The sequence below is a fragment of the Pelobates fuscus genome, chromosome 4 (genome assembly GCF_036172605.1).
Source record: "Pelobates fuscus isolate aPelFus1 chromosome 4, aPelFus1.pri, whole genome shotgun sequence".
NCBI lineage: Eukaryota > Metazoa > Chordata > Amphibia > Anura > Pelobatidae > Pelobates > Pelobates fuscus.
In genome coordinates, this window is record NC_086320.1 from 62,715,068 (window position 1) to 62,736,835 (window position 21,768).

At 40.4% G+C, this 21,768-nt stretch overlaps 1 protein-coding gene across 1 annotated transcript in view; it reads right to left on the reverse strand.

The window, feature by feature from the left end:
* LOC134608424 (neural-cadherin-like) overlaps positions 1 to 19,882 on the reverse strand; it is an 88,427-nt gene extending 68,545 nt beyond the window's left edge. The window contains exons 1-4 of the mRNA XM_063451225.1: positions 18,853 to 19,882; positions 11,317 to 11,511; positions 10,065 to 10,290; positions 8,561 to 8,765 (exon numbers count right to left, since the gene is read on the reverse strand). Coding sequence (XP_063307295.1) covers positions 8,561 to 8,765; positions 10,065 to 10,290; positions 11,317 to 11,511; positions 18,853 to 19,825 — 1,599 coding nt within the window. The 5' untranslated portion in view covers positions 19,826 to 19,882. The remainder of the gene's footprint in view (positions 1 to 8,560; positions 8,766 to 10,064; positions 10,291 to 11,316; positions 11,512 to 18,852) is intronic.
* Positions 19,883 to 21,768: the final 1,886 nt, after the last annotated feature.

Sequence of the window (21,768 nt, forward strand, 5' to 3'; positions counted from 1 at the left end):
AAGTATGGGACAATTCCATTGTGGGCCAGTTTAGAAAACTGGAAACCCATTGCTGAGGAGCTGATCAAGTATGCAGCTCCTGTCTATCCTGATGCTGGTACTGAACTTGGTGTTCAAGCATTACGGTTAGACCTGGGAGTATACTCCAAAAAAGTGCGGAAAGCCGCTGCCACCACAGGGTGGATAGTTGTGCAGGCCCTTAGCCGCGAGGTGCAAAGAAATAAAGCGCTCGAGAAAGAGTTGCAGGATGTAAAAGATTTATTAGTTATGACTAAAGAATGTATGCGTAGTAATGCATGCCAGGTGGCTGCCCTAGAAGAAAAGTGTACTACTTTAGTGGTAAGCAAGATTAACCGCAGGAGGTCACAGAAAGGAAAAAAGCCAGTGCCTGTAAGTAAAGTGCGAGCAATGGTTGCAAACCCCATATGGGATCCTGAAGCACCGCTACAGTCATCTGATGATGAGTATGTATCCTTTTCTGATGATGATAATGATGTGGACAGGCGACAAGCCCGTCCTATCATTACACAGCAGCGGAAAAGGAGACTACAAGATAGAGCGCATGGTTTGAGAAATGGTGTACATGAAGAGATGAATGAAGTGGTAAAAAGTTACACACAAACAGAGCTCATGGAGCTGGCAAAGGTGTATAAGCATGAAGTTGGTGAAAATGTGGGAGAATGGTTATTGCGCATGTGGGATGGAGGAGCTGACAGTGTGCAGTTGAATGCAAGGGAAGCATTATGTATGGGGCAGCTGACGCTGCATCCACAGCTCATGCAGGTATTACGGAGGGTGAGGGAGATTGGAGGTAATTTTTCATTATTTGATATGGTGCGGCATGCCATAATTGTGGCCTTCCCATCTAGCAATGACATTGAGCCCATTTTACCCTGGTCAAAACCGAGGGATGCTATTACCCGCATTAGAGTTATGGGTTGTGTGGTGGGATTAAACAAGGATAACTGGGAAGGTCCAGACATGGAGGAATTCACAGCCAGCATGCGGTCTCGGTTTTTAAAAAGTGCACCCCAGGAAATGAAGGCATCTTTATTGTCTTTGCTGGGCAGTTTGGGGAATAATGTAAAGGTACATCAGCTCACCACTTATTTAGCTGAAATTGGGGAATTAGAGTCAGAATCTAACCCTAGGAAAGGTGTTTTTGCCGCTAACAGGACAAGGGAGGAGATGGTGGAACCAATAGAGGGAAAAAATCAGGGAAAGTTTAGGAATAAAACAAGGCTGAGAGTTAATCGTTTTCAAATGTGGAATGATTTGATTGAGGCTGGTGTACCTAGAGAACAAATTAATGGAATTTCAACACCTGCCATGTTTGAAAAATGGTTAGAACTAAAAAAAGAGTCTAATAAAAAGGTACAGGTGCATTTGGCATGCAAGGATCAGGCAGACAATACCATGCCCTCTGCCCCATTTGTCCCAAAGTCTCCTCCCCCTAGTTATTTAAAAAACACTCCTCTCATGCCTACAGACACACCTCCTCTGTCCATACCTCTATTCCAACATTGTGCTCCTTATGCAGTGCCCCCACCCTCACTTCAAGCCCAAGATAACACCCCCCCACATTCATACCCACATATGTCCTCACTGTTTCCAACAGAATATCGTGCTAGGACTTACTCTCATACTACATCTAGTGAGAAACAAGCACTGCCAGAGAGTGATGGTAAAGTCAGATCCTTGTATCCTGTAAAAGATCTGATGACACATGATTTGATGGATTGGGACAGTGCTGTAGTACAATGACAGAATGGTGGGCCTCCGGCGGTACATGTTTCCCCTTTAACCGCCGGGGACCGACGCCCTTATGTACCTTTGACTGTGTGGTGGGGGACAAGACCAGGACCAACAAAGATTTTAGCTTTAGTTGACACAGGAGCAGAAGTCACAGTACTGCATGGTAATCCATCAAGGCTATCAGGACCCTGTGTGAGAATAGAAGGTTTAGGAGGTAGAATTACCAAAGCAGTACAAACTGTTGTGGCTATGTCAATTAACAAAGGACCAAGATTCAGTGCTAAAGTTTTGATTTCAGAATTGCCAGACAATATCTTGGGAATAGATGTGTTACTAGGGCAGAGTATTGAGACACAGTGGGGGGTGTTCACGTTTGGATTCCCTCATAAGCCATACTATCTCAGACCAGTAAAAGACATTGTGCGAGGGAATGCAAATTGGACACCTGTCATTGTTCCTCCTCCATGCAACCCGGTAAGACTGAAGCAATACCGTTTGCCCGGAGGATGTCAAGAAATTAGTGAGACTATCGACAAGCTTTTACAGTCAGGTGTAATTCGTCCAGCTGTCAGTCCGTTCAATGCTCCAGTATTCCCTGTAAAGAAGATGGATGGTTCATGGCGAATGACGGTGGATTACCGGGGACTCAACAAGGTAGCACCACCATTGAGTGCTGCTGTCCCTGATATTATAACCATTGTGGGAAACATTGCCAAACAGGCCGGGGAGTGGCATGCGGTAATAGATTTAGCTAATGCGTTCTTTTCAATTCCTATTGCACCTGAGTCGCAAGATCAATTTGCTTTCACTTGGGAAGGACGCCAATATACCTTCCAAGTTGTGCCCCAGGGATATATACACTCACCTACGATTTGCCATGGACTAGTTGCACGGGATTTAAGCCACCTCACTCTACATCTTCCAGTATTTCACTACATTGATGACATCATGATCTCTGGATCTAAAGAGGAAGTGAAAGAAGCATTACCTGTTCTAGTGAATTACATGACTGGACGGGGATGGGCAATAAATAAAGACAAAATTCAAGGTCCAACCCAAGAAGTTAAATTCCTAGGAATGATGTGGTCCGGGCCTGTTCGGAAGATACCTCAGCCTGTGCTGGATACTATCCAGAATTCTCCAGAACCTAAGACGCTAACAGAAGCCCAAAAGTTTTTAGGTGCAGTTGGTTACTGGAGAGCATTTATACCGCATCTAGGATTGCTGCTACGCCCCATATACAATGTTACCAGAAAGAAATCAGCATTTGTATGGGGAATTGATCAAGCTACAGCATTCCAAGCAGCAAAGGAAGCAGTATTACAGCATCAGGGCTTGGGCCCGATTCAAATTGGAGCTCCGTTCATATTGGATGTGATGGTGAACGACAACGTAGCATCATGGGGACTATGGCAACCGAGTGAAGACAAAGGCAAGCGGGCAGTACCAATTGGGTTTTGGTCCAAGCAATTGACTGGGGCTCAGCAAAGGTACACACCTTTGGAGAAGAATCTTCTGGCAGCATACCTCGCACTGCAGCATGTGGAGACAATGACTGAGAAAAGCATAGTATCAGTGAAAACAGATTTACCAATAGCAGGATGGGTACGAGATGAAGGATTATCTGCAAAGACAACAGTGGCACAAAGTCAGACATTATTAAAATGGAAGTGGTACCTGCAGGAAAGAGGAGGGATCCAAGCAGGTGAAGTGAAGGAACTGACCAAACTCCTTACTGGGTTAGTGACATATGATACACTTTCACATATCAATGTACAAGAAGTCCCAATTTTACAGCCCTCACCCATCAAGACAGCTCCTTCATTTGGAGAACTGGGTGAAGAACAAAAGAAAAACGCATGGTTCACAGATGGGTCTGCAATCATGACCCACAAAGGACGACATTGGACTGCAGTAGCTTACAACCCTCAGCAACAAATTGTGATTCAAGAGAAGGGAATAGGAGGATCTAGTCAATATGCTGAATTGACTGCCATAGTCATACTGATGGAAGAAACCACAGATCCAGAGCTCTACATCTATACAGATAGCTGGGCTGTGTACAAGGCTTGTGTTACATGGATGCCTACATGGAGAAACAACAGGTGGCAAATACATGGCAAGACAGTATGGGGAGGAGAAGATTTATGGGAAAATATATGGAAAACAGCCCAATCAAGATTAATACACCTCGGACATGTTAATGCCCATGTGAAAGACAGTACTGGAGAAGAGAACGCGAATAAGATAGCCGATGAATTGACCCGAATACGAGAAGCAAAAATTACACCAGAACCTGTTGATCCAGTATTACTTAGAATGGCAGACTGGGCCCATGAGACCGCGGGTCATAGAGGAAAAGCAGCTACGCTAGAGTGGGCGCGAGCCCGAGGACTACCAATAACTCTCCAGATGATTGTCCAAGCTCAAGAAGTATGCGAGACCTGCAACGAGGTGAAGAAATGGCCCCTCACGAAGCAAGCCCGTGGACATTTAAATAAAGGAACAATAGCAGGACAGATCTGGCTGATGGACTACATTGGTCCCATGCCTAAAGGAAGAGGGGGGCTGATGTATTGTTGTACTGCTGTAGACACCTTTTCCGGAATTCTGAAAGTATTACCCTGCAAACATGCAAACCAGGCCTCAACACTTCAGATGCTACAGACTCTTGTGATTGCTTATGGACTGCCATCTGAGATTCAGACAGACAATGGAACCCACTTCACTGGACAGCTCGTACAGCAGTGGGCAAATGACTCAGGGATTAAGTGGATCTTCCACATCCCCTATCATCCTCAAGCTTCGGGGTTGATTGAAAGGTGCAATGGGCTTTTAAAAGAACAGATTCGGAAGCTATCCCCAAGTAGGACATTGAGGGGGTGGGACCGGGTGATCACGCAGGCAGTTATGATACTAAATAGTAGACCAATAGGACAGTTTTCACCATATGAAAGATTGACTGGACAGGTAGGGACACCAACTGTGTCAGTTCGATTAAGGTTTAAGGGATCTTTCCCCCAACAGGTGGGGAAGAACAAATTTAAAGTGGTCAGCCAGAACCTAGTTGAGATTGTACAGGGTGATGAATGGATGACATACATACTTCCCATGGGTGGGATATTACCAGAAGGGACTGAAGTGACCTTCGCCCTAACAGAGGAGCTAAGAGATGATAAATGGTTGACCACAGGGATGGTAAATGTGTTATCAGATTTGTGGGAAATCCCATTGACCAGGGGGTGTCCAGGCCAGATTTTCTCACACACTGTATTAGGCGTGGTATCCATTTGGATCCCACGGAAAGTATTAGTGACATGGGAGGAAAGCAATACCTTACAGACAGGTTCCAAAGTATGGGTGCTACCACGAGCAGGTGAGCAGGTCAAACAGAAGGGAGAAATACTGTCCAATGGACCTGGTGACACTAAAGTTGTATTACTAAGTGGAGGTACTCACCCTATTTTCTTTCCTTCCAACAGATTGGTGCCTATATAGACAAGTCGGATCCCTGGTCCTCCAACTCATACCTGAATCTATTAGCAAGTTATTCGAGAGTGTCAAACAGCACGGATTGCTGGATTTGTGGGGCCATATCATTCAGCGAGGAGAGCAGTTACCCATATGTTGGTGTTCCATGGACATTGGAGGAGTTAAAACAATATAATAATACAGGATTCGGCTGGTACCGAGAAGAAGGAAAGCCACAATCATTGGACAGATTGCATATTATAAACCGCCCCCAGGAAGGTGCTATTTGTATCAGTTCACATAACAACGGAGGCAATGCCACTAAAATGGGATATTCTAACTGTACATCTGCCTGGGTAAAGGGCTATGGTAATGAACAACATTGGGCAATGACTGTCAAAGACGCCAGCCCAGTGGTGAGAGTAATAAGTATGACCTCTCATGGTGCAATAAAAAGACTGAGCTTTCCCTTTATTTCTATACTCCTGGACACTTGTTTTAGTGGGGCCCCAGATAATAGTTACAGTGTCCTTCCCAGAGGTGTGTATTTTCTGTGTGGTAATTGGGCCTATAGATGGTTACCTAGTCAATGGGAAGGAGAATGTTACATTGGATCAATCATCCCCGCCATAAGGCATAGAAATAGCTTTCCAGAAGGCATTATTAGAAATAAACGGTGGAGTTCATTTATCGGAGAACATGAAGCTAATTCTGGAATTGTATTTCCCGGCTGGGGAGTATATTGGTCATTAACTCGAATAGAAGCTTTAAAAAAGCTAGTGGATGAAGCTTTAGATGCAACCGTGGATGCTATTAACAAACTATCCCAAGAGCAGGTACAAATGAGAGCAGTGGTGTTGCAAAATAGACTGGCATTAGATTATGTCTTGGCCGCCAAAGGAGGCGTTTGTGCATTGGTAGGGACAGAGTGCTGCTCATATATTGTCAATAACTCTGGCGCAATAACACATGATATTTCAAAGATAAATGATACCAGGAAGAAGCTCCAGAATCCACCGGATAGTGGACCTTTTGGGTGGTTGGGTAATTTAGGGTTTAAAGTAATGCAATGGGTAGTAGTGGGTGTTGTTTTATGTATAATATTGTATTTTTTTGTAAATTTGATTATATGTGTGGGAAAGCAAGCTATGAAGAAAGTAAGACCTATCCGGGAAATATATGAGTTATAGTTATTACTCATGTAATGGGATCAACAGGTGGATTGTATTGGTTATGGGCAATGATAAATGTTCTATTATTGTGTTCCCATTCATGTGCAATAACGTATGATACCTATAGGGGGTGTAGTGAGCACTGTGACGTCGAGTGAATAAAGATGGCTGCCGCATAGTCAATGAGACATGTGCTTTAGGGAGGAAGTGACCTATAGGTGGCCTAGTGAGCACTGTGACGTCGAGTGAATAAAGATGGCTGCCGCATAGTCAATGAGACATGTGCTTTAGGAAGGTATTGAGAATTCTTAAGTCACTTCCTTTCACAAATGACCACATGTAGTATCCGCCTCCTAGAGATGACCATTAGGTATTGGTTATGTTACCTCTGTGGGCGGATACTAGATGGGAGGTTATTCAAGGGGTTACCAGAAACCTGAGAGCAGTTTCATGACTGGGTCGGAAGAAGCCAGGTGTCTTTAGAGGTGCCCATGTAAATCCATTTAACATGTGGCAAGGAACTCACCTCATTGTTCTGTGTGTTATGCTGATTCAATTATCCTGTGTAAGCTGCTGAATCTCCATGAATAGAGCTAAGTAGATTTCTTACCTGAATGTATTGTTTATAGCAGTGTGTGTTTTTTAAAAGTATTTGTTTTTTTGTGTGCTTGATAATTGTATTCCCAGTAAAGTTTTGTTTATACTTTCATCAAAACTTTGCCTCTTGTCTGTTCATTCAAGATATTCACTAATATTTATGTGATTGACCAGTATACCTTTTATTATTTTATTTGTGGTATTATTTCATATTTATGAAATTCAGAACTTCATAAATATAAAGAAATTACTTAATTTACCATTACACCTGGGTAAAGGGTAACAAAATTACAACTCTATTCCATCTTGCAAATATATATTGTTGGATAACAAGAGGTACAGGAACTAGCCAAATGTATTTTGTGCATCTTGCACTTTCTCAATAGCTGAGTGACAGTTACATTTTTGCATTCCCCCTATTAAGGGGACACCTTTAAAACTATTCTTTATATAAATTACCGATGCTACAAAAGACTGGGGAAAAAAGGTAGAAAATTAGATAATCATCCAATATTTTTTTCTTATAACAGGCTCAAAGATACAGCAGGGGGATCTCCATTTTGGACATGTATTCCCTAGTGCATTCCAGTTGCCAGTAACCTGATATGGATACTAATATAAAGGGACACCATAGTCACCTAAGCAATTTTAGATTAATGAAGCAGTCTTGGTGTACAGATCGTATCCATACAGTCTCACTGCTCAATTCTCTGCCATTGTTTATACATCCCTAGTCATACCACCCTTCTTACACACTTCCTGTAAAGAGTCATCTAATGTTTACACTTCCTTTATTGCAAATTCTGTTTAACTTATAATGTCTTATCTCCTGCACTGGCAATAGCTTGCTAGAACTTGCAGGAGCCTCCTGTATGTGATTAAAGTTAATTTTACAGAGCATGAGATAAAAACTTCTACAGTAAGTTATATCTGATTGAAAATGCAACCATTTTGCTTTCATGCTGTCTGTGTCAGTCATAGTCAGGAGAAGTCTGACCAGGGCTGCATAAACAGAAACAAAAGTGATTCAACTCCTAAATGGCAGAGAATTGAGCAATGAAACTTCAGAGGCATGATCTCTACACACAAACTGCTTCATTAAAGGATCACTACAGTGTCAGGAAAACAAACCTGTTTTCCTGACACTATGTCATCCTTGGGAGACCCTCACCCTCAGGGTTCCCCTCCTGTGGCGCTGAAGGGGTAAAAACCCCTTCAGCAGCTTACCTTAATCCAGCGCCGGGCTCCCTCGGCGCTGGTGACCTCTCCTCCCCCACCGACGTCAACTCCCGAGTGGAGCAGAATGCGCATGCGCGGGCATTCTAACAGTCCATAGGAAAGCATTTCTCAATGCTTTCCTATGAGCGTTCTGCATGCTGGATGCGTTGCAGAAGCGCCTCTAGCGGCTGTCAGGAAGATTATCTCTGCTATGTAAAACCTGTGGGTCCTGGCACCCAGACCATTTAATTGAGCTGAAGTGGTCTGGGTGACTATAGTGTCCCTTTAAGCTAAAGTTGTTTTGCTGACTGTAGTGCACCTATAATGTAATCATAATGATGCAATACCTCAGTGATACTGCTAAGACCGCTGTCTGCTTCCAGGGCTTTCACCAGCAAATGATAAAGGTGATGTTCACTCTCGTAATCCACTGCATGGGTGAGACTCAGCTCTCCGCTCTCCTGGTTTATAGCGAACAGTCCACTTGGATTCACCAACAAAGTATAGGTGATTGGCGTGCTTTGAAAAGACACTGCTTCCACTATAGTTATCCTGTATAGAGACAATCACAAAGATCTAGATCAAATATCCACAAACATTAATTTGGATTTTTTAAATGACTGAGAAATTGGACATTTAGGCAAATTTGTAAACTTCGACACTGGTAGGTATAATACTATGAATAATTACAGAATAAAGGGAAGTACAATGCCAGGGAAACTGTCCCTTCTCTGCAAATGACACCATTAAATAAAACATTGAAAACCATCTATAACTTGTGTTAACTTTTCATGCAATTCTCCGTTTTGATTTAAATTTATATTATATTTTAGCAAATGACATCGCGAACCAGTTTAGTACAGGCACAGCCAGGCGAAAAGTGCAAATGATAAGGAAAAACAGAACCATTGGGGGTTATGTATAAAAGTGCTGAGTTCTGAAAAATGGTCTAAAGTACAAAGTGTGGAGCAGTCACCATGGAAACAAGCGGAACCAGAAGCCATATTGCACTGGTGACTCCACCCCTTTTTCCATATTTGCACCAATTATTATCCAGACACTTTTTTATACAGCACTCCCCTTGTTTTCCTTCTCCTTTCTCCGTATGCTTCGTCTATGCTTGCTGTTTGGTGTAAAGCACAGAGCTTATAACAATGAGACAAGATTGTATTATTTAATAAAATACTTCCTTTTCCCCTCCCCTTTCCGGCCCAGCATTTGCTCTGAGCCAGCGAATTGGTCCATTAAGACTATACATACATACATTTTCGTATTCCTGTCACTAAAGTGTTCCTTTAAGCCCTGAGTGAGTACCCACCCAAGATTTGCTGTCCATTTTGTTTGTGTGCAACTTTAAAGGAGCATAATATCTACTATGCTGTGCTGTAGTTTTTATGGTGCTAGAAGTTCCCTTGGCCCTCCCTTACAAACCATTTTAAAAACAGTTTTTACCTGGGTCTGCTGGGTACAGCGGGGTCTCTCCTCCTCTTTCTCTTAACACAGTAGAGGAGTTTTAGCATGCGTGAGATAGGCATAAGGCTATAATAGCTATAAGATAAGGCCAGGGATTAATGAAAGTATTTAGAAAATTGGGCAGACTAGATGGGCCGAATGGTTCTTATCTGCCATCACATTCTATGTTTCTATACCCCTACAGTGAGAGCTTCACTAAGACAAACCCAGTGGTGCCGGGCTTAACTCACTGTCTGAGAGTGATCAATTGACACTAGATGCTCATCTGCAATTTATTAATGCACGAAATTATAATTATAATATTTTTTTTATTTTCATATAGACCATAAAATGTTACAATAAATACATTTACTATAATGCATAGAGAGTTCCACTCACTTCTCCCCAGGACTTGTGCTTTCAGGAACAAATAAATTGTAAGAAATGTTTGTAAACTGCGGAGGCCGAATCCCAGCTAAAATGGAAATAGAGGCATGTGGGCTCTTCTTTCCGTGCCGGTCGGCAGCTTGGACTGTGAGAGTATATTCCTTATTCCACATCAACAGTAACCCAGAGGTACTGATACCACCAGTATCCTTATCAATCTCAAACCCCTGGTCACCACCTTTAAAGAAATAAGCATGAAAATATATATATATTTTGTTGTGTTCTCATGTGCAGATTAACAATTATAAAATTATACATTTGTAACCTGTATTGACCATAGAACAGCATTACAGAGTCAAGGAGTAGGGTGAATAGATTGTAAAACCTGCAAGCAATGTGCAATGCAAAACAGTTCATGGAGCCCAACACTCCTAAAAGGTATATTTCATTGCACAGCTGTGAAGCAAAGTTACTAATGTCAGCCTTGTGTACAAACTAACCACAATAGCCATGATTTAAAAAGATTTCACAGCTGACATACAAAAAGACTTTCCAGGAGCTTCGCCTATCACTTTCTGGTCTCTCTATCTCTCAAACGATTACAGGGACAATCCAAGTACTATAACTACTATCAGGTCATTGCAGTGGTTGCACAGAATGTCAGTCATTGGCTGAGACTGGTAAGCGGATACTCTTCTCAACCAATGAATGTCGACTGCCGCGGCTTCTGGCGTCTGCAGCTGTGCAAAAGTCGTAAGTGGATCACTGGACGACCAAGGAGCATCGGAACCCGACGGGTACCCAGGTAAGGGGATAAACTATTGCTAAATGGTTTGCTCCATAATTGGCCCAGGGTATACTGGCAGCATAACCACTACAGCAATCTGTAGTGGTTATGCTGCTTGGAGAAACCCTTTAATTAAGTTAAAGTATTTCTTTCAACTGATTGATGATGAAGAAACCCCATCGTGCCCAATGGAAACCTAAGTTAGCTTGAATTTGTTTTATTAATTAAACAATAATCTGCTGACCAGGTTGATACATATGAATATAAAAAGGATTATTCGCTAAAATTAGAATTGTAGGCAATTCACAGTGAAATTCAAATGTTCGGTTCTAGTAACTTGAAGACTGGACACAGTCTCCAAGTCAGTTCGGCAATCTTGGTCTACAGCTCGGAATTCTCTTTACGATAACTCATACTTTAGCAAATACCCCTATCCATAAAGTTTAAAGTGCTATGCAAAAAAAAAATATTGCTTACCTTCCATGATGTAGTAAGAAATTTCATTGCTGGATCTTTCATCATTATAATAATGGGCTGACAGCTGATATACAAAAGTCCCTCTTGGTGCGTCAGGGTTAACCCTTGCCAGGTAAGGGAAGGGATACATCCTCCATTCTAGACTCTCTTCTTTTGGAACAATAATTGTTATGTGGCTCAGGTACCAGTCACTCTCTACAAACATGACGGAATATAAATTAAACACGATATAAATTACCACTCAGCAAATGACTACACGGTCAAGAAATAGTGTGAAAAAACACCACAACTATAAAAAAAAACACATCAAACTTTTTTTATTGCTCAAAAGCACAGAACCAAAGAAAATCTAGGCCTTTCATGCTCCCTAAGAAAGCATACATTAAACCATGCAGGTTTTTTAGGCAAAATTATACACTAACAGAGGGAGGCATTAGTAGAATTTAGGCCTATTTAACCTACCTGACTTCACCTATTAATACATAGAAATGTGCTATTTTTCACAAAAATATTAATTCAGGAAAGGTCTTTCTGGTGATATTTTCCCATATTCTTGATGATATGTAATTGTTTTAAACAAATTCTTTTAAATATGTTTTGTTTTTCTCTTCTTAATCAGTAAAACATGATTTTTTAGAAATGACACCCCTTCATGACTGTGGGTATCTTTCTGGGAAGGGATAATTGACCTATTCAGCCAATTCCAATTCTCTGTCAACAATATTGAACATTGAGCTTCAGCTACACATAACAGATTATATATGCTGTAAAACTGTGTGAGCAAAACGTTTTTATGTACTCTTGCTAATAAAAAAAAATTATATTGAAAGCTCCACCATCATATGAGTCACCTGTATCCAACAAAGCAGCTGAAAAAATGTTTTTTGTTTGTTTAAATTACCTTAATTTTATTACCTTACATTATTGTCTGTGTTATTGCCCGTGAACGTCTTCTTGTCGAGTTGTGTGCTTATTATTTGTATGAGTGGGGAGGATTATTCTGCAGCTATGTGAACATCTAGCAGTGTGGGTGGCTTCCCTGGAGTCCAGTGGAGACCAGGCTGTCCAGGTACAGATCAAGGGCAGGAGCTACGATAGCTGCTGTTGGCTGCTCTACTCCAGTGTGCATTTCCATCGCTTCCTCTAAGAGTTTAAATACGCACATTGAGGAACACCTGCAATCACAGCTCGGTTTGCACTAGCAGATATCTGAAGTTCCAGTGGAACTCCTGCTGGAGCCTGTTTGGCTCTGGCAGCATTGAGTGCCATAGATTGCTGACCCCTGGCTTAGACTATCTTCTTATTGTCATTCATAAAATATGGCTAGTTCTGGCGCAAGCTACCTTCAAAAAATCTAAATCATAACAATTCATGTATAATGATTAAGAATAGAATTAAGCTGCGAAATTAGTTTTGAATTTCATTCTAGTTCTGGTAAAATGAATGGACTAAGATGTGTACGTACCATCTAATTCATTTAAATATATATATATATATAAAGTAACAATACCAGAAAAAAGAAAAAACACAGGCAGCAGTGACATATGGAGACCTGAGACTTGAAAAGCAACTAACAAAGGGAAAGGAATTGGAAAATCTTGTTTAATCCCATGAAGCTTGAGCAGTCAAAGTCCTCTTCCGTAGCAATGACGGTGAGTTCCATTCAGCTAAAGAAGCACTATTCTTCTGATCAGCAGACAGCGTGGCCTCAATGAGATCTGGACAGATTTAGGATTAGTAAGAGATATTTGACTTAATCTCATAAGGTTGGCATGTGTATTCTCTTTTTTGGTTCCTAGCAAATCTTGCATCGCAGTCCATTTTCTCGGCCAAATGAACCCATTGAAGGTCTAATTAAATCGGGCTTTCGCTGAGCTCATGTGAACAAAGATACTTTGTAATGTATATCTGTGAGCATACATTAAGAGTGGCGTCTGCTAGCTCATAGCTCAGGAACATTCGGAGAGGGTGACATCATTTTAAAGCCTCAGCCTGTTTTCTGGAGTACAATGAATATCACATCACACAGTGATACTGAGTAGCATCCTCTCACAGCTTACTTGGTTTATACCAAACCTGCCGATTATGTTACTATTACAGGTTAGAATGCTTGTGTGACTCTGTGATTTAAGAACTGGTTAATATCATTGACTTGGCATAGCCAACCCCACAACGTAGGTGTAAAATATAGAACAGGTTACAGTTAGTTATGTTTTCAGCTGGTATTTATTTATTTTTTTAAATTTAATCATTTGTTTTGAGCCATAAGGTCGTTACGTGTGATTTTTCTCTCAGTATGCAGAGTTTCCATTTTTGCTCCAAAAATTGTACGTCAGCTGTTAACCTTCTAAAGTAAACTCCTTGCAGTAAAATCTTGTACTACAGATTACAGAAACCCTTGCTGTGCATATAGCATATAGCTGTGCTGTAGGAAGTCATGTCAGCATCAGTCACTTTTTTGTTTGTCTTTGTTTGTCTGTTTTGAGTTTTCCTTATCAATGATCTCAGCCAAGCCAATGCTTTCCCATAGGAAAACATTGGCTGGCTAATGCGCATGCATGACAAAATGCTGCACAGCACCAATCAGATGGCGTTGCTGAGACCCTCTGATTGAAATAACGGAGCTTTGCGCTACTAATTCATTGAAGCACCTAACATTGTTATCACTTCACTCGGTTTTTAGTACAAATTAACCTTGCAAAAGAATCACAAGCCAGACTGGTAGGCAAAACAAATCCCAGCTTTGTCTATATTTAATTATTGCATTTAATTTTTTTTTTTTTTTTTAAATGAGTTACACTTTTTTATCATTGTAATAATAAAATAAATAATCCCATAGTTTCCCAAAATGTTGAGCCTTGCTTACCAAGCTATACATTAAAATACCATGTAATGCTATATAACTAGATATCAGTGTACCCCACGTTTTGTCAATATCCCTACTGAAACAAAAATGGGTAATGGCTAAATCAGGGACTGTTGGTCTGCCTTAAGAACTTGATTTGAAACTCCTGCAATAGAACATGTTATGTACCAGAGAACTGTACACCAAAACACAGAATTAATATTTATTGGCAATATTATGTAAAATCCTGTGCTGTTTTATAATAATCCAGATTACCAGAACCCTTCCAAGTCTACACCTACAGGTGGTCCCCGGCCCTATCTTAGAAACCCGCTCTGCCTTTTCCCTAATTTTAGATTTGTAACAAAGTATTAATGTTTTCCCAGATGCCATCTAAGGTGTCCCCTATCCAACGTTATGCAATGGTAGTTCCTAAAACAAACAAAAAAGATGATTTGACAATGATGAGTTTTGTTACCTTTTTGTAAGCATAATATGTGTTATGTCTGCTCCCAAAACAAAAAAAAAATGGGGGGACAAAAATATATCAAGTTGTGGTACTTGTACCAAATACCAAAGCAGATGGGATGAATGTGATTTAATCAACTGTGACAGACTCACAAAATATCATAAAACAAATGGCCAAGAATAATTAAGTGAAGTGGACAACTCAATCTATCTCACTAATATAAATGAATAAAAATATCAAGAATTCCACAAGATGACAAGAGCTGCCAGCAGAAAAATATGTCCCCTTTATTCCTCTTGGCTAACCTTGACACATCAGATCTTCCCATGATGCTCAGCCATCCTTAAGTGGGGAACTGTTACTTGATTGGTCTTTACACCACTGAATGGGCCACTGACTATGACTTATATCTTGTGTTAAAGGATCACTATACAAAACTGTATTCCGAATGCTATAGTGTCTCTTTCCCTTACCAGTGGTCCCCAGCAAATAAAGGGTTAAAAAAAAACTCTAAATACTTAACTAACTTGGTGCTGGATCGTTCTCCTCTCACAAAGTCACACCAAAGGGGAAATCTAATGCACGTGTGCGGCGAGCGCCACACGCACAATAGACCTTCCCCATAGGAAAGCATTGAGTCACTGCTTTCCTATGGGGTTTTGGAAGTCGCTGGATGTACTCTGTGAAACAGCAGCAAGCGCCTCTAGTGGCTGTCTGGAAGATAGGCACTAGAGGAAGCATTAACCCTGCAATATAAACATTACAGTTTCTCTGAAACGGCAATGTTTTACATTGCAGACTTAAGGGGACAGTGACACTGCACACAGAACACTTCAATGAGATGTGGTCCTTTAAACTTTTTTTTTATAAGACACTTTCTTTTTCTTTAAACTTTATATTAATGATTTAGCAAATTACATCATAATCCAGTTTAGACCATGCAAATCCAATGCAAACATTGCAAATGAAGAGGAGAAATAGAAACATGGTTTCATTGTTACGTTTGGATAAAGGATTCTCATTTGTGATCAGTTGTTAGTCGCTTCTGCTAATTCATATTGAATCCCAACAATCCGATGCTAAACTTTAATTCCATTCCTTATATATATCAAATTATTAAATGTCTGGTGTCTACGCAGTCCGTAGAATAACCCTGTGAGTTGTGCCCTAAGGATATTGCACCTCGTGATGGGGAATGGTACAAAAAGCTGGTGAATCAGATGTAACCTTGAACAACAGAGTTTGGTAAAGGTCCCTCCCTGGGGGCAGGAAAGCTGTCGATACACTATCATTAGAGCACAGGATACTGTATTTCTAGAGATCATAGCCCTTGGCAAGAATAGTCTGCCATCATATCGAAGGGATGCCTCCTTACACGGATTGCTTTTTTTTATTTTTTGTTGAGGAATTCTTAATACCCTCAGTATTGATTTCTTAAAACAAGGAAAGACCAGATACATTGGGCAGACTAGATGGGCCGAATGGTTCTTATCTGCCGTCACATTCTATGTTTCTATGTTTCTATGTTTCAAACACACCAAAATAATCCAGAAATAAACTCCGAAACAGAGTTGGCGAAATCTTTTCACTTTACTAACTTATCCCAATAATAATAGTTTCTTAGCTGCTGATTATTTAATGCTAGGAATATTCACTGTGAATAAAGACACACATACGTGCCATAAAACGGAAAAAAATCAAGTATCCTGATTATTAATCTATATTTCTCCAATCGCATTTATACACGGCAGGCTAGAAAACATTTTGCATTGCGTTGCACATTTTGCCACAAGTAACTGTATGAATAAGGAGGAGTATTCAATAAACAGTACATTAGTCAATTGAAAATTGAATTGCTAAATTCAGGCTAAAATAGTCAAACATTGATTACAGCTGAGTTTGATATTTTCACCCCATCAGCTACTAATTTGGTCTAAATTCTTCAATGGGGTTTTCAATATACTATCTGGTGAATGAACCCTATATGAATTTGTCACTAAACTAGGAATTATTATTATTATTGAAAAGACAAAACTATTTTATTCAGGAACCAGGGAACTGTTACCATTGCAGTAATATTTTCAAGGTACATAGTCCATGTATACAGAGTATTTTGCTGTTTTTTTTGCTCTGATGACTCAGATTGGATATACAGCAATATTGACCTTGCTAATATTGAATTGAGATTTTATTAAAGAGGAAAGTTGCATAATATTAGGTTAATATGGGCTGAAAGTGATGCAGTGGTATTATATTGTATCCTGTGTTTTCCAGGTCCTTTTGGATCTCAACCCATATCAACCTCAGTCAGTAAAATAAAAAAAAGCTTTTGTATCAGCTTGGTGAAGTGATATCCAATCACAATAATTTGTTGTCGTAGTATTACTTTCAGAATAGTGAATTTAAAAGAGTTCATGTTAATATAGGGATGTAATCATTGTCCGAATGCTACGTACACCGGGCTATTAACCAAAGTGAGAATTCAATGTGGACTTCAAATTCAAAGAAAATATAGCCAAACTGTAAATATTCTCTAACTCATGTATGCGTTCAACGACTTTAACCTTCAATATGAAATCACTTTGAATTCACTTTACACTTTCACTTTAATGTATGGTCCTTGACAGCAGATGTTGTGAACAGTGGAGGTGGTATACTGTACGTCCCATCATTCTCAGACAGCCTTAAACAAATGGGACTACAAACCACAGTAAAAGGAAGATTAGTTTTGAAGAGAGTAAGGGTTATGAAATTAGTGATGAGTGTGAACACAGCAGCTTAGAAATACAAAAGATAAAGCTCACAGCATCTTAACTTCAACCCACTTAACTTTAACACCAGCTAATTCTAAAGACCCCTAACCCTAGTTACCTAAAATTACTGCACATGGTACATATATGTGTACAGCAATGTACCTGGCGCTGTCAATATTAATTGTTATTATAATAATAGAGTGGATTTTATAATCTAATATATAAATGACTGTTTTACATAAAGGATGGGTACTGTGATATATATATATATATTTATAAAATATTTTACCAGGAAAGATACATTGAGATTTCTCTCGTTTTCAAGTATGTCCTGGGTCCACAAAACATTGCATTGATACAATAGAATACAATATTACAAAAATACAATATACAAACTATATACAAACTATATATACACACACACATATACATTTAATACATAACAGGTACTAAATATACATAACAGGTACTAAATATAATGTTATCAGTCCTGTTGGAGATTAAGGATAAAAGTGTTTATTTGAGAGTTGGTGCAATTATCTCACAATTAATATCTGAATTTATGTATAAAAAGATTTGCGCCAGAATGCATCTCTTAGACAAAATAGAAAGGTGATCTAATTATTATTTGGTTATTTCGTCTTAGATTATGGATAAAATAGGGGAAAATGCTACATTATTATATTACTGTAGTGTATTGAATTTCTCCTAGAGCCTGTATCATCTGAAGCTAGTAGTGAGAGATTGCTCCATTTTTACTCTCATTGTGCATTAAATAGTCAGATGGCTCTAAAGAGAAACTATGAGTTACTCTGCTAATATGTCAAGGCAGGGAAAATGTATATATTTATTTTGTATTGTGAAATAAGGCATGTCACCGCTATAATATACCGGGTTTTAGTCAAACCATGAAATGTCATATTACATTACCAAATCTACAAAAACAAATGATGTTACTCTCCACCAGACCGCCGTACAGCGCTATAGAACATGTTGGTGCCATGAAAGTATTGCATAGCCAGGGCAATGACTGGGGATGTGACATATTACAATGGGATTTGTGAAATATGATTGACACTTTAAAAGTTTTAGCTATAAATAAATGGGAGTTATTAGAGGTGTTACTGATGTGAACTGTAATGGTTTAACAGACAAGGTTAGAATAAATTGTACCTGTATTAAACCTAAATGACATATATGATACACATGGATGTCCTACTTACAGACTGGTCAAAGATTTGACTTGATACATATGGATACAAAGAGTCAAGAGAGTGAAGTTTCCACTGATTCATGTGAACCTGGGTACCCACTGGAGGCTAAAGGGAACATGTCTTGTTGTTGAAATACAACTCCTTTAATCTTTAAGGATGTGAAAGCATAATGGGAGCTGAGGTTCTACTAGAGATGGAGGGGGGGGGGGGGGTGTATTTTGGCTACCACTGCTACATCATGCAGTATCCACTCACCTTGGTCGAGGTTGTGTACTTTGACTTGGACTTCTATCTGTCCTCCTTGTAGTTTTCTGGTCAGGTACAGCCTCCCAGAGCCACTCTCTATACTCACTGGGGGGTCTGAGGGCCAGCTGACCTCAAACCACTTGCCCCTGAATCTTCTGTCTGGGACAGTAAATATGGTCTCCCCCAGGGCTCCCCCTGCAGGTACCCTCACGGTGTAGGAAGAGGAGATAGATCTGGGCTTCAGTGAGCGAGCTGTACGGTGGGAGGCAGCCTGGAGGTCCATGGAGGACAATACAAGAACTTCTTTAGAACCTTTAGGAGATGAGAAGAATGGATAAGGATGTGAGGATGTAAAAGGGGTTGGCGGGTTACAGGGTGTAGGGGTAATTTCTGAAATGAGGATGGTAGGAACTGGGTTTATATTGGGAGTAGTGGAGACTATGGAATGTTCTTTTGCCCCGTTAGAAGACTTATTGGGTGTAGGAGTCATCACTGAAGGGTTTACTAGGGGCAAGACACGGGAAGGGGGAATATGATGGGCAGAAGACATGGGCTCTGTTCTGGATGTAGTAAGAGATGACTTGGTGGTGACAGGTGACGCATAAAAAGGGAGATTTTCCCTAAGGATCTGTAAATTAACAGCAGTATAAATGTCTCCTTGGTCAGTAGTTGGAGTACCACCTCCTCCACCACGCTGTAGCTCAGATATTGCTGCTTGTGAGCTAATAATTGTCTCAGAAGCAAAATCCTTCAACTTCTTCAAAACGTCCTTCTGGTCGCCCATAGTTTTTGGAGCAAGGAAATTAAGGTCATCTTGAACATTTCCATCTGTGATAACACCATCTTTAACCAGCGTGTCCCAAATTACCCCATGAGCTTGCCCTTGGCAGAGAAGGCTGTGTGGCATCAGAAGGAAGGTGAAAATGAAATGCAAATAATCCTGATGCCTTTTTCGTGGGTCCATAGCTCCTGCAGCCAGCATCCCTGTCCAGCACTTGCAGGATGAGAGGAGAGATGCTGGATACAAACTTGCAGGGAGAGTTTGTAGACCAGTTGTGTGAATGCTCTCTGATCTGCTCTCTGTAGCAGGTTTGATACAGGAACCTCCCCCCCAACTCCCTCATCCACTAACACAGCTGTGATTACAGCCCATACAAGCTAAAGTGGAACCAGGCAGCCTTAGTCATTCAATGCCATCTCTTATTAATCTTAAAACAAGCAAGGAAAATCCCAACCCTGCCAACACTTTTGGCCCCCCTGCATATCACATTCTGCTAGAGTTACACCTGAGATACTGAGATTCAGAGGTTCCTGCCTTTTCACTTAGGGCAATTATGTCCAATTTAGTTTAGTCTGCTGGAAATCACAGTAAGATAGCCTGTATGCATCCATTGTACATTGTTCCCCCAACTAATATCACCTTTCTGGGCTGGGGTAGGAATATTCTTTAAATACATTTCAAAAGCTAACAGACCTTATAGTGCTTCATCCTTTTTTTTCCCCCAAATGGCCACCATTGGATCTCATTGAGATGTTCATGTTTTTTTGTTTTGTACTGATTTGTTGGCTTTATATTTTCATTGTCATGGGGTTGTCTCACTTTGTAGTAACAAGTGGTGAGACAATTATTATCGTCATCGTTTTCTAGTTGGATATTTTAAACTATAATTTTCCATGTCTGATTGTACTCCACAATTAGTGCTTTAGTAAATAACTATAGAATGTATTACTCTCCAAACTGAGATAGACTGTCAAAACAATGCCAAAATCAAATGTCATATTTATAAGAATCTAGAATCGTGCTAAAACATGTGCCTTTAAGAAGTCACAACTGGGGTAAGATTAGGGTTATGTTATTCTATGGTGTAAGGAATATAAATCTTTATTTAACTCTGCCCTCCTCCCCCAGACTTGGAAAGAGTTAAAAAAAATCCCTTTATTTATTCACCCTATTCCAGTGCTTATCTCCTCTGATGTCATCCATCGGGGGATGGGGGAGGTGGGGAGGAGGGAGGAGCTAATACACATGCACGGCGAGCACTGCAGTCGCATAAGGCCCTCCCCATATGAGAGCATGCAGAGCGTGAGGACGTCAAGCATCCTTTAGGCAACTAAAGGTCGCCTAGCAAGCAGGAAGTGCCTCTAGTGGCTGTCTGATTGACATCCACTAAAGGCAGTCTTAGTCCTGCAATATAATCATTGCACTTTGTTATAAAGGACTAGGTGGGACAGAGAGATTACACCCAGACCACTTTAATGAGCTGACGTCATCTGGTTGTCTATAGTGTCCCTTTAAAGAAGGAGTCAATTTTCAGAGAATATCTCTAATATTAACTGGCATTTTGTTTCTCACAGCTCACTGATTCTGTCACATTATGTAATTATTCTCATTATTTAATACTAGTAATATTTCAAGCCCTTCATTCATTTGAATCCTACCCATGTTCTTTCAATAAATTTAAAAGACCACTATAGTGCCAGGAAAACAAACTCGTTTTCCTGGCACTATGTAGTCCTTAGGTCCCCCCAACCCTCATGACCCTCCTCCCACTGGGCTGAAGGGGTTAAAACCCCTCCAGCCACTTATCTTTATCAAGCACCTCTCCTCCCCCTCCGACGGCTGCCGAGCATGGGCGTAGGAACCCAAAGAAATCTGGGGAGGGTAGCATTTTTACTCGCCGGGTATATTCTTATTCCGTAAACTAGGAGTTGTTTATCCCATTGTACAGCGCTACGGAATTTGCAGTCGCTATATAAATGATTAAATAATAACATTAAAGGGTCACTACAGGGAAGGGGTTTTACTTACCCGGATACAGCGCCGGGATCCTCCTGATTAGAACCACCCCTACCCTTCCCATGAATATTAGAACCACCCCTACCCCTTCCATGCACAAAAGAACCCCACTTACCCCTTCCACGCAT